The sequence below is a fragment of the Ictalurus punctatus genome, unplaced genomic scaffold, assembly GCF_001660625.3.
Source record: "Ictalurus punctatus breed USDA103 unplaced genomic scaffold, Coco_2.0 Super-Scaffold_100071, whole genome shotgun sequence".
Taxonomy (NCBI): domain Eukaryota; kingdom Metazoa; phylum Chordata; class Actinopteri; order Siluriformes; family Ictaluridae; genus Ictalurus; species Ictalurus punctatus.
Window position 1 is genome coordinate 292501 of NW_026521092.1, and position 14580 is coordinate 307080.

Genomic DNA, 14580 nt, shown 5'->3' on the forward strand with positions numbered 1-14580 from the left:
TCACGGACATTTCCCCATCATGCGCGCGAGGGCGCAGGGGAGAAAGTGTGTGTGTGTGTGTGTGTGTGTGTGTGTGTGTGAAGGCGTTTTCACACCCTCTCGCGCCCCCATCCGCTCCGTTCAGAGCGCGTGAGAATGGGCATCGATGATGGCCTGTTTGCATTTAATCACGAGGTGCTAACCGGAGTTAGTTATTAGCTCATCGCGCGCGCGCCGGACGGTGATTGATTAAGGAAGCTGGAGAAGCAAACTGGAACAAAATGGAGACCAATTATGCCCTTTATCAATAATGAGGCCCGGCCTTTGTGTATTCACGTAACAGTCACTTCCCCACCATTACCGCAGGTGGAGCTACCGAAATCATATCACCTGCACTATTAGGAGACACAGTGCAAAAGTTTACACCCCCTCCCCCTCCACACTCCCCATGGATTCTGTTTTTTTTTTTTTTTTTTTTTTTTTTAAAGTGCTTCTACTTTATAATTTCTATGCAAAAACAGTTAAAGTAACGTGTAGTGTGTGTGTGTGTGTGTGTGTGTGTGTGTGTGTGTGTGTGCATCCCGCAAGAAGACAAACCTCAAAACAAAAGGAGGCAATAAACTTTACCCTGAGCTTCTCAGAGTGCTGATTTCTTTATTTTTAACACAGACATCGTATTTAAATCATTTACTAATAATCTAGAAACATCCACAGAACCATGCGAACATTTTTTTTTTGCATCATGAAGAATGTTTTGATCAAAGTTTCTTTAATTCTTCAACTTTTTCATGCAACAGGCTAAACTTCTGGTGAACGGTGAAAACCACGCTTAAAAATAAAGGTTCCAGTTAGAACCGAAAAGGGTTTTTCAGCCTGATGCCATAGGAGAATCCTTTCAAGTGGCACAAATAACCGTTTACTCTCAAGTTCTTCAGAGAACCATCTTTAAAGAACCCATAAGTGGTTCTTCATAGTTCCACAAGGAACCATTTTTATCAATCATACGTCCTCTAAGTGCTTTAAGGAACCAAAGTAATGCCAGGAGAACCTTTTCCAGTCCCGCAAAGAACTTTATTTAGAGTTCATTTTACCTGTTAAGGGACGGCACCTTGAAGAACCAATACACTGTTCTGAAGAACCTATAATGGACTATAAAGGACTTTTTTAATCTGCAAAGAAGCATACAGTGCAACTCAAGAACCCTATACAGTGAAAAATGGTTCTTGACAAGAAGGTTCTCATAAGAATCTATGGTACTGTAAAGAACAATTGAAGAACCTTTATTTGTACGGGTGTGTTTTTTATCTGTTAAAGTGTGTGTCGCATCTTTAATGGGCTTTTAAGGTAAAGTTTTAAAGGTGTTTCGGTGCAAAAGGTGTACACTCGATGGTACCACTACACTCCAGCACCAAGGAGAAGTACACTTTGGTGCGTTTAGAGTGAAGATGATGACAGACGTACAAAACAAAAGCAACCAGATGAAATAAGTAAGAATTATCCCGAGCTTCTTTTCAGGTCCAGACTGGATTTAAACAAAGGCATTAGGAACTCAGAGGATCCAAAATCAGCTCACACTAATGGTACTTTCCACTCGTCGTTGCTGGTGTGATGTCATCAAGCGTACATTTTCTGTATGTTTACACCAATATAGTGCAACTTTAATGAGTGAAGCTTTAAACGTACCTTCGTAAAGGTTCTGCAAAAAGTCCAATCTTAAAGATATAAAGGTACTGTACTCTTGATGGTACCACAACACAGCAGCTAGGAAAAGTACAGTTTGGTACCTTTATTTCCAAGCGGAAGTCTGGACACTAAAGAAACTCAGGGTCAAATTTTCACTTCTCTCTTTTGGTCCTTTTTGTTTTCCAGGTCTGTCACTGTCTACACTTTCAGAAATAAAGGTACTAAATAGTACTTTTCACTTATTGTTGGTGTGGTACCATGAAACGTACACCTTTATTACCTGTAGTCTGTATGTTCTAGCTGTGAACGTGTATGTGGTGTAGCCTTAATTACCAGCCTGTTAAAGTAAAGATTTAAAGGTACTTCAGTGCTCTGAAGTAAGGTGAAATTATTTACCTTAAGTTATAATTTAAAGTTATAAAGATATGAATTAAAGGTACAAATGATGTACACTTCATGGTACCGCTACGCCACAGGCTCTGATCGAGGGTGTGGCCTAAATTCCGAAGGGAGGAGCTTGTACAGTAGAAGTGATTCCGATGATTATTAATACAGAATTGTTCTGGTATTTGACGAAACTATTTATGTGCTAATGGTTTCACCGAGACACACGATATCAGCTTTCACAATGCTAAACTGGAGGCCATAAGCTTCCATGACTTGTTAGCAACATTAGCGTTGTCTCTTGAGTGCAAATCTAAAGAAGGAAACTACACACTGAACACGTCTCCGCTGATCCATTAAATGTGGGACAAACAGCACATTCACCTCATTTATCACGCTGGATGTGAACAAATTTGATTCCAAACACACACACACACACACACACACACAAAAAGTAATGGCGCCCTATAAAAGGACGTAGGCCGTTTTTAGCTTTCTGTGAGCCTGGCCTTTTATGGAGATTTGTGGGCGTGTCTGAATGTAAATCAGCTGCAATGTGAACACGCGTCATAATTTACAGTTGATTGGCATTTACGTGAGCACGAAGAAAAGTTAGAAGTAAATCTGCTGGGAATTGTAAGTTCAGTTTGGCCACAAAAACATTTATACACAACTTTATTGAAAGATAAAGATAAACGAGGCTGAGTGTTTGGAAATGGTTAGGGTATGACAAACACACACATATCCGCTCTCTCAAACACACACCACAACTGACGCCATGAGGTGTTTATCAAGTCCAGACATCAAGTCACACACACACACACACACACACACACACACACACACACACACACACACAGAGGGTGACTAAGTGTGTATGCAGCTCAGTAATAGGTTATGATAAGTTGTCTTGGAACAGATTAAGGAAATAAAATGAATGAATGTGTGTAACATCGCTGTCGTCAGATCACCGTAAATCATTTCCACATGCGGGCGCCGAAACTTAAAACACACTCAGGAGTTTCTCGCTTTTCGGACTGACTGCATCCTGTTTCTCTGGAACCAAATAAAAACAATGAGCTGAATGAGCGTGCCATACGTCCATCTGTCACCTAAATAATTAATTGGGCACCACACACACTCTCACACACACACACACACACACACACACACACACACACACACACACACACAGACATGTTTGTTAACCTCAGTAACCAAAAGGAAACTTTCAGATTTTTAAACACACTTTGCAGATTTTCAAATGTCCCCACAAAGTCAAAACTGTCAGCTATTCCTGTTCTTGTGGGGACATGCCCATGCCCATGTGGGGGCCCCACCCCCGACACACACACACACAGTTCCTGAAGTTTGTGTTTACACAGAAAATGACTTCCACATTTGTTTACGATAAAGTCACGACGGCGCTCGAACAGTCGTTTACTCAAGTCGCAGTTCACACGCAGCTAATTTTCCGCTTCTTCGGAGACAATTTTGACGGTCGGACATTTTGAGCCATTCATCGGACCACGGCTCAATCTGGAACAGCACACGGGTGCGATTTCAGTCAGGTAAAATCCAAACAGGGAGAAAGCTCAAACTGCCACAGAGCGTTCATGTGAAAATCCCGCCGGATTAGTTGCAGCAACAGGCGTGTTTTCTATAATTTCTCACGCATACAGCCGTGGCATCGTTACATCACTTCTGCATGTCTGTTTGAATAAACTGCAGGATTCATCCACTCTTGCTAGAGATCTTTGTGAAAAACCCATTTTGTGCCATTTAGAAAAACTGAAGCATGTGCCGTGGCGTACACTCCACTCTAAACTAAGTGTTAGCATTGTTTTGAGAGTTTGTGCTAATTCTGTTTGGACGTTTGTGAGGAGTCATGCGTGTGGAACACCTGCAATGCCTAGATTAATCATACAGGACGGTACTGCAATCACTGCAGAGCGTATAAAGACATTCTCCTTCTTTTTTTATTTCATTAAATCATCGATGTCACAGGCTGAGCTGACAATGCCACTCCACACCACCAGAGGTCCTCATCTCCAGAGTTAGCCCACCTCCGGTTCACCGAGCTCACCTGTGATCGATTACGTCTTCATTCACGGACACTACACAGTCCGTACAGGATTTCACAGAGGTTTCTTATGATGTTGCCGCGGCTTTATTATTTATATGAGTTTTTTGTGCGTTTTTGCGGAGAGCGATTCGAATTCGCCCTTTCACAACCATGTCTGTTGGTCAGTGAGACCTTTTAGCTGTACTCACGTTCGACGCACGTGAATCAAAGAGCGCTTTGATTGAACGCACGTTGTGATGACATCGCGCAACACGTCTCGGCCCGAGTCTGCAGAAAATCTGAGGGGATTTTGAAAAATTGCAAGCTCCTCTGAATACCGCAGAGTTTGCTTGATTTTGCGCTCGTTTCTGTGATCCTGAAGGGACTGACCACAACCACTCCAGATTTTTATGCACACGTTGCAAAGTCTGGATTGGATTTCACTGTGTTTTGATTTTTGAGCGTGAACTGAATATGCAAATGATGTCAACATCCAGGATTTTAAGCACAAATTTAAGGGCACATAAACATGCGTAGCTTGGTTATTTATTTATGTTTATTTATTTATTTGTTGATTAGCTAGCTGGTTAGGCGACGAGGGTGCTAGTGTTAATTATCATTGTATTAACGCAGTGAAGCAGAAGTGTTTTGACAGACGATCTCAGATATCGCTCCCGCACTGTTAGCACTGCAGATACGATGAATAAGACGAGTAAGTGATAGTGTACAGGGAGCCATGGAGGAGTTTGTGGCTTGTTGTCTTCTGCAGATGATTATGAAATAGCCAGTAGAAGACACTCTCAGGTTCTTCAGCGTTCTCGCGCTGGACGAGATGCGGAAGTTTCCGGACTCGGGTCAGGGATGGAGGCCAGGGTGGAGTCGGAGCTACAGCTGGACATCAGGCCCGAATCGGAATCCGAAGCCGACATTTCTTCGAACTTCTGTATCACGACCCTCACTGACCCAAACGCAACGTCCCGCCTCCACCGCCCGCGCCCTGCCCCTTCAGGTCCCCGATAGGCTGAGTTGCGGCTCAGAAAGACGTGGTTGGGTGGAGGCAGGCCTGGGCGGAGCTTCAGCCTTCCCTGGCCCAGTTGAAATGCAGGGCAAAGAGGAGGAGTGAAGATGGACGGGATCGCGGCAAGAAGTTCTTCTGTTAACGGGTTGTGGAAGGTGAGAGAAGCCCCACCCACATTTAAGAACACGCCCACTGTTTTAAGCTGTGGCGGGATTGAGGGAAGGAGCTCGCGTCTGCCATCAAACACAGCGTGGAATCCAGAGCCACGCCTCTCAAACCACCACGCATCACCACCAGCCAATGAGCTCACACCTGCAGGAAAGATGGGGCGTGGCTAACATGAGTACACATTTCTAATTGGACAATATAGAGTATGGTAGCAATAATGTGTCCTTTAATTTGGCATTTTTGACACTGTGTTGCTCTGCGACTTTTATGTTTTTTAAAATGTCAAGCCTATAACAGCAGACAGAGTTTATGAAGTATTTAATAATATTAAGCAAGTTCTAATTTGTCCTTTGTTTCGGCCGATGTTCTCAGTATCTGGGGCTTTACCTTACACATATACCTACATATTCATTTGCATTATCATTGAAATTGTTGTGATTATTTTTCCTTACATGTGAACCTGTTGTTCAATTATTTTTGGCTAATTTGGGATTTTATCTCTTATATACAATATATCACCACATACGGGAACATAAGTAGTGTTCATAAACAGAATGCAATGCCTCACATCGGCTTAATAGAAATAAAATGTAGAACATTCAATTAAAAAAAAAATTATATATATATATAAATAAATAGAAATTAAGAATGAAAATTAAATTATATTAAAAGGAACGTTTAAAAAATGCATTAAATAAATGTTTTCTATCTTTTTCTCAATGTTTCACTATTTCTCTGTTGGGCTCCATTTCTCTCTCTTTCTTACCGTTTCTCTCTGTTTCCTACTGCTTCTCTCGGTTTATATATTTCTCCATTTCTCTCTGCTTCTCTCTGTCTCTCGCTGTTTCTCTCGTTTCTCTTGCTGTACAGGTTTCAGGACATTTTTATGATCCTATGAAAACTGATCTGTGTGTTTATGCGAGTGGATGGAAGAGAATAGAACAACCCGGTCCTGACCTCACTGATGGACTCTACACTCTGTAACTCTAAACCTGTTTAACTGGGTTTAATTCCAGACCTAATCCAACACGCCTGCTCACAGAGTAACACAGCCACTGGGTGGCAGTAAAGTTTATTACAGTGACTGAACTTAATCCCTGAAATGTTCTGATCTGTACCTCAGTAAATCACAGGAACATTAATGACATGCTTGATATTGTGCTGGTTTTGTAAGAAAGTAGAATTTTTGCGAGCAAACGGAAGGTAGTCTCACATCATGTGATGCTGGTGTGTAAAATGGAAACCTTTTACCTATAAACATATATTTGTATTTCCCTAACATGGAAGGGTTTTTTATTTATTTTTTTATTATTTTTTTTTAAAAAGGGGAATCCTTCAAAGTTTTACAGAGAAGCTCCCCCTGCCATGTCAGGGATTATTAAAATGAAATAAAATATAGAAATACGTTTAAAAACAAAACAAAACAAAACAAAAAAACATTAAGCATTACCTGTACATTAAACATTAATTAATTAATTAATTAACACAAAATGTTTAAAGGTTCCCCATAAAAAAAAAAAAAAACCTGCCATGTTAGGAAAGTGTTGGAACCTTTTCTCAAAGAACCTTTTCCCTATCAGGAAGAGTTCCAGGTAGAACCCTCTTACGAAGCTCTTAATTATACAAAGAACCTTTAAAGAAGTCTTCTTTCTAACAGTGTGTATATTAATTGGACAAGTTTATAGAACAAACCCTAAATTATAGCTCATTCATTTCTTCTGAATATCTAGATTAAACACTAAAATGTATTTTTATACAGTTTGGTCCAAAACTCTGCAATGATTATTAAGCACTGGCTTTTGAGCTTTTTATTTTTCATTTGAACGTACGTTTGTCTAGTACAGTTTGCATATTTTGTATTATTTATTTTTAATGACAGATTTCTGATAAAAGACTCATAGTTTCACACCTTAATGTTTTCTTTTTAAATGTTACACTTTTGACCTTTTATTAGATTTATAAAAAAAGGATAAATAATTATATGAATGATTCTATAAAAGCTTTATAGAATTTACAGATTTTATATGTAATACAATTTAAAATGTTTGTAAATAAACATCACAAACTGAGCACTTGTAGCAGCTTTCCAGACACTTGAAAAAAAAAAATTGTAATCAATTGAGAAATATTTTGCATAAATTTTTAACTACAGATGAAATAAAGTGATTATTTATTTAATGTGCAAGGCTAGTGTATTTTATTCCTTACCAATGCGGTAGAGGGCGCTGTTGCACACATCGACTTCCCAGTAGTACTGTCCTCTGTGGATTTCCACATCAGCACACACATGAGGGAGAGATGCACAGAGGTCACGACCTCCAGCCTGAGTGCCAGAGTCCTTGAAGGTGACTGTGAGGGCGGAGTTAGTGAGCTGGAGGGGCGGGGTTATGGAGGATTCATCTAGAGCAAAGAGTAGACCTGACGTCAAAGGTCAGAGAGGAGAAAATTAGAGATGGCTGAATACACATTTATTTAATGATTTTAATTATTATTTGTTTGTTTGTTGATTGACTGATTTATTGATCAGAACGCTGTTTACAGATCACTCTTTACCTGAGACGGAACGTTCCATCTCCTCCTCGGACAGATCCACGTCGCCTCCTACAGGTGAAACGAAACAAACACACAGCAGATTCAATCACTTACACATGGGTCCTCATGTTGTCCCACTGAGGAATCTTTAAAGCTTTTAAGTAGAACCCTACATGTGAGTGATTGACTATCAGAAAGAGTTCCACCTTGACCCTTTTATGTAGCCTTAATTAAAACCCTTCATTATCCATTTGATCATTTAAATAATATAGAACCCTATAACCGTCTCCCTATCAGAGGCGGTTCCGAGTTCCAAGCTGAGCACTTTTACTTATTACAAAGAAACCTTGAAGAATACAGAACGTTAGAATAGAGTGTTTAACAGAAAGGGTTTCAAGTAGAACACTTTTTTAGAACCCTTACTTATGTTACATAGCCTTAAAAAACAATTAAAGAATCCATTTTTTCTAAGAACGTGTAGCTCAAGTAGCAAGAACATAAATGTTAAACTCCTGGCAGGTTCTACATATTACTAAGGAAATAAAGAGCATTAATGTGGAATTCGTACCTCACTCTTACCCAGTTCTTACACACACTCTTAGAACTAAAGTGTTCTTCAAGGGTAGGGTTCTTTAAGGGTTAATTTGATAATTTAAGGATCTTGGCTTCCAGAAAAGGTTCTCCTCTGTATAGGAACCTGCCACTATAGTGGTACTTTGTACAGGGTTCTCCAGGGTTCCCTATTTGTTCTCAGGTTCTATTTGGAACACTTTCTGAACAGGAAACACTGTTGTTGAGTTCTACATACAACTTTGAATGGTTCACTTAGAGGAGCCCTCAGGAGTTAATACAAAGTCTGTTAGGAAAAAATGGTTCTTTAAGGGTCCTTTGGACAATCTCACCTGGTTTCTGTGCTGTTTTTTTCCTGACTTCCTCCTCTTTCTCATCCTCCTCCTGTGTGCCAGATCCCGGATCAAAGATCACTGTGGGGTCAAGGGGCAGGCATGCAGTAGCACTCGACCAATCAGAACAGGGCAGTTCAATGCCATGGCAACAGCGTGGGCAGAGGACGGCACAGATCGTATGAGACCCCTGGGATGCAGTTGTTAATGCAGACCTGCGTTTATCTAACCTTGCCTTCTCTGTTAAGCACCGCCCACATAGAGTGTGTGCACAGGGTAGGAGGAGGGGCTTGTCAAATACACGCCCACATAATGGGCATGAGGAAGAAGTGATGTCATCTTCTTCTTTCTCTTCTTCATGGTCAAGTGACTGTTGCGATGGGTTGGCTGTTTTGCAGCGAGGATGTCTTCCTTTCATTAGTGTGGTACTGAACACACACACACACACACACACACACACACACACACACACTTTACATCTCATTCTCTCTTACAGAGGTAGATTTGACTTTTTTTAATTCTGTAATTTTCTCAATTTTCTGCTCTCACAGATTGATTCCTAGGTGTAAATAATTCTGAAAACTAAAACTCGAAAGTCTAAAGCCACCAGCTGCCTCCTTGCTCTTCTCCTTGCTCTTCGCTTGTCCCGAGAACTACACTGGTGACTCTGCAGGCTGCAAGGGTTTCATAGCTCAGTGCTCACTTTACTTTGCTGCACACAATACTTTGCAGTAACAACGTCAAGAGGGGGTGCCGGATAGTACCAAGTCACCCAGTTTATCAACCTACTAACTGATAAGGCACTAGCATGGACTACGGCTGCTACTAGCATGCACACCGTCTCCTATGATAACTTCCTACAGCTTGTTCAGCGAGACTTTTACCATTCTCCTGAGTGCAAAGAGACTAGAGAGCCACTCCTCACCCTAAAACAAGGTACCCAGAGCGCTGCTGAATATGCTCTCAGATTCCTCACATTGGCAACAGGCAGTGGCTGGAACTAGCCAGCCCTCAAGGTTGCCCATCATCAAGGGCTGAACTAGGAACTACTCACTTAACTGGCATGTCGCCTTAACCAGATTACCCTCAATTCCTTGATTGGCATTTCCATTCATTTTCATGATCTGATCAAGAACAGACAAGTTGCGAAGGCGACCATCATAGGGCCAGAGGGGGCCTTTATGGACCAGGACAACATTGCAACAGTAACAAACTTGCCAGTACCAACCACAGTCGCAACGGTTTTCGGGCTCCGCCAATTTCTATCAGCAGGGTTTCATACAGGGTTTTCAGCAGTGTAGCGTTCCCACTAACTTCCCTGCTAAAAAAGGGGACCAGGAAGTTACATATAAAGTCCACCAAGAGACTGAACTCTCATCAGGCATGCTGGGCACTGTTTTTTACTTGTTTCAATTTCAGCCTCTCCTATTGCTCAGGATCCAAGAACACCACCAACAAACAGTCTCCCTCTCCCATATGTATCCAGTGCCTCCTCGAGAACATTCTGAGTAGTGCATCTTACCAGAATCACGTTTTGTAGGAACACATGGGACATTGACAAGGAGATTAAGGGTGTTCCAGAAGTGGGGATCCCCACTCAGTGCCCAGCAGGGAAATAATTTGTGGCAAGTTAATCACATGGGCTCACACCTCCCCAACCATGAGAGACCACAGCACTCACAAAACACACCAACCTCTGCAAGGCAAATACTGGTGGCCATAGATGCTCAAAAACATAAACTGATTAATTTCATCCTGCTCTATCTGTGTAAGAGCCAAAGTACCATGCACACTGCCAGCAGGCAAGCGCCTCCTGCTATCTACACCCCAAAGACCATGGTTGCACCTAGAAATAGACTTCATAAGTGGCGTTCCCCATTGCAGAACAATGGGGGAACAGAACAGCAATCACGGTGATCTTGGACCAGTTTTCCATGTCCCAATGCCCGATTTCTCTCCCCAGAATGCCATCAGCCTCAATCATGTGTTTTGGTCCTTTGGCAGCCCAGAAGACATAGTGAGTGACTGGGAGGCTCAGTACACCTCTCATGTGTGGAGGGGTATCATTCAAAAACTGGGCATCTCTGTAAGTCTGACATCAGGCTACAACCCCCCATGCTACCATGCAAGTTGAAAGGGCTAAAAAGGAGATTGAGGAGTGAGCAGGTGTGGATACAAGCGCACCAACACCTACAGCATGCAGCCCAAGTCACCAAGAAATTTTCAGACAGATGGCATGGAGAAACACCTAACTACAAACCAGGTGGTCAGGTATGGCTCTCCACCAAAAACCTACGGGTCACGGAAGGATGCAGAAAGTTGATGTAACGCTACATCAGCCCATTCAAAGTTCTCCCATATATAAACAATGTCAATTACAAGCTCTAGCCATCAGGCTACAGCCGCCTAGCTCGCTCCTTTCACATTTCCTGCCTTAAACCAGTCACTCCAGGTCCTATCGCAGAAGGCATTTCCCCCTTGGACACTGAAGGTGAGCCAGCTTACACTGTACAGGAGATGCTAGACTCACAGTGCAGAGAGGGTAAGCTACAGTACCTGACAGACTGGGAAGGCTATGAACCTGAGGAAAGGTGCTGAGTACCAGTCCATTATGTGCTGATCATGACTGTATCAAGTCTACTGGGCCTAGGGGAGGCCTAGAAGAAAGATCACTCCCAGAGGTAGTGCTTTGGAGGGGAGGTTTGTTATGTCTACGCCGGAGTCTGTGTCCAACTACAATTCCCAATTGACAGTAAAACATTAGACTGTAAGACGTCAGACTGTAAGACGTTAGACACTAAGGTGTTAGACTATAAGATGTCAGACTGTAAGACGTTAGACAGTAAGACGTTAGACAGTAAGACGTTAGACACTAAGGCGTTAGACTATAAGATGTCAGACTGTAAGACGTTAGACAGTAAGACGTTAGACAGTAAGACGTTAGACACTAAGGTGTTAGACTATAAGACGTCAGACTGTAAGACGTTAGACACTAAGGCGTTAGACTGTAAGACGTCAGACTGTAAGACGTTAGACACTAAGGTGTTAGACTATAAGATGTCAGACTGTAAGACGTTAGACAGTAAGACGTTAGACAGTAAGACGTTAGACACTAAGGCGTTAGACTATAAGATGTCAGACTGTAAGACGTCAGACTGTAAGACGTTAGACACTAAGGCGTTAGACTATAAGACCTCAGACTGTAAGATGTTAGACACTAAGGCGTTAGACTGTAAGACGTCAGACTGTAAGACGTTAGACACTAAGGCGTTAGACTGTAAGACGTTAGACTGTAAGACGTCAGACTGTAAGACGTTAGACACTAAAGCTTTAGACAGTAAGACGTTAGACAGTAAGACGTTAGACACTAAAGCTTTAGACTGTAAGACGTCAGACTGTAAGACGTTAGACACTAAGGCGTTAGACTGTAAGACGTCAGACTGTAAGACGTCAGACTGTAAGACGTTAGACACTAAGGCGTTAGACTATAAGATGTCAGACTGTAAGACGTCAGACTGTAAGACGTTAGACACTAAGGCGTTAGACTATAAGACGTCAGACTGTAAGACGTTAGACAGTAAGACGTTAGACACTAAGGTGTTAGACTATAAGACGTCAGACTGTAAGACGTTAGACAGTAAGACGTTAGACACTAAGGTGTTAGACTATAAGACGTCAGACTGTAAGACGTTAGACACTAAAGCTTTAGACTGTAAGACGTCAGACTGTAAGACGTTAGACACTAAGGCGTTAGACTGTAAGACGTCAGACTGTAAGACGTCAGACTGTAAGACGTTAGACTGTAAGACGTTAGACACTAAGGTGTTAGACTGTAAGATGTCAGACTGTAAGACGTTAGACTGTAAGACGTTAGACACTAAGGCGTTAGACTGTAAGACGTTAGACTGTAAGACGTTAGACACTAAGGTGTTAGACTATAAGACGTCAGACTGTAAGACGTCAGACTGTAAGACGTTAGACACTAAGGCGTTAGACTGTAAGACGTCAGACTGTAAGACGTTAGACACTAAGGCGTTAGACTATAAGACGTCAGACTGTAAGGCGTTAGACTGTAAGACGTTAGACAGTAAGACGTTAGACACTAAGGTGTTAGACTATAAGACGTCAGACTGTAAGACGTTAGACAGTAAGACGTTAGACACTAAGGTGTTAGACTATAAGACGTCAGACTGTAAGACGTTAGACACTAAAGCTTTAGACTGTAAGACGTCAGACTGTAAGACGTCAGACTGTAAGACGTTAGACTGTAAGACGTTAGACACTAAGGCGTTAGACTGTAAGACGTCAGACTGTAGGACGTTAGACACTAAGGCGTTAGACTGTAAGACGTCAGACTGTAAGACGTTAGACACTAAGGCGTTAGACTATAAGACGTCAGACTGTAAGGCGTTAGACTGTAAGACGTTAGACAGTAAGACGTTAGACACTAAGGTGTTAGACTATAAGACGTCAGACTGTAAGACGTTAGACAGTAAGACGTTAGACACTAAGGTGTTAGACTATAAGACGTCAGACTGTAAGACGTTAGACACTAAAGCTTTAGACTGTAAGACGTCAGACTGTAAGACGTCAGACTGTAAGACGTTAGACTGTAAGACGTTAGACACTAAGGCGTTAGACTGTAAGACGTCAGACTGTAGGACGTTAGACACTAAGGCGTTAGACTGTAAGACGTCACATCGCTGCAGTGGAGTAATAGTAAGTCTGATGTTGTCTGATTCCGTGTAGAGGATGTTGTTGTGTGTTAAAGAGGAGTACTCACACAGACACGCTGCAGTCACTTCCTCCATTTCCTTCTCTTCTCTCCTCCCTCTACACTCACAGGCCTGCTGTCCTGTTCTCCTCCTGTTTACATAAAGATACAGGATGCAGAAAGAAACGGTGCAGAAAAAGACAGGAAAGGTGGATGAATAAAGAGGGAGATACAGAGAGAAACCGCGAGAGAAAGAGAAGACGAGCAGCGAAAGCTTTCGTGAGACACTCAAAGCTTGAGGTTGCCATGGTGACTGTGGACCTCATTAAAAGCGTCAGGCATGAGGAGGGGGAGTGGGGGATAGAAAAGAAAGACAGAGACAGAGAGAACGAGAGACAGAAAGAGCAACTAGAGCAAATAAAATGACAAAGATACGACATTGAGAAAGACCGTGACTCTGCAGGAAAGCAAATCAGACAGCTATCTAATCAAAAACACAAACAACCACAAAACACTAACATCAGACAGAAGTACTGTACAGAACTATAAACAAATCATTCATAAGAAAAAAAACAACAACAGCACTGCAATCAGACTCGAAGAGAAATTAAAAGTCTGTTAATTGAAATCAGACCTGGAAGAATTCAAACACAAAACAAAGTCCGATCATAAAAGGAAAGGTCCGGCTTCGGTCAGGCCATGAACAAACATGAGAGTCAGGACTGGGACAGTCAGAAAACCAGCTGAACTGGACAAAACTGAGCGTTTACTTCATGAGAATAATTGGGAAACATGAAGGAGACCACCCACGACAGGACCTGGTAGAAGACGTCTCGTCAAAACACACGAGGCGACTTAAACACACACAGGACAACATGGAGGAAAGCACCGTAACGCTGCGAGCTCCTAATCGCACTGAGAGTGTCTGTGTGCAGCGCTCGGGGCGAGGGGGAAACCCATGACACATCCCAGCAATATGGAACATCTATTCAATCACTTTGAAAAGAAATCTCCACACACAGTTTTACAAAAGACAACAAATGATAACTCAAAATGAACTAGAAAAATTAGAGAACAATCAGAGAGCATCATCAGGACCCACTCGGCCGCTGAACCACACAGGAAGAACTGTCCG

General features: G+C 42.1%; 1 protein-coding gene across 1 annotated transcript; it reads right to left on the bottom strand.

The window, feature by feature from the left end:
• Positions 1-2704: 2704 nt before the first annotated feature.
• LOC108278291 (probable E3 ubiquitin-protein ligase MID2) lies at positions 2705-13647 on the bottom strand. Its single transcript, XM_017491549.3, has 5 exons — positions 13515-13647; positions 8732-9159; positions 7851-7898; positions 7506-7715; positions 2705-5441 (listed from the first exon to the last, which is right to left on the bottom strand). The coding sequence occupies exons 2-5, from the start codon at positions 9147-9149 to the stop codon at positions 4921-4923; spliced, it is 1197 nt and encodes a 398-aa protein (XP_017347038.1). The 5' UTR covers positions 9150-9159; positions 13515-13647; the 3' UTR covers positions 2705-4920.
• Positions 13648-14580: the final 933 nt, after the last annotated feature.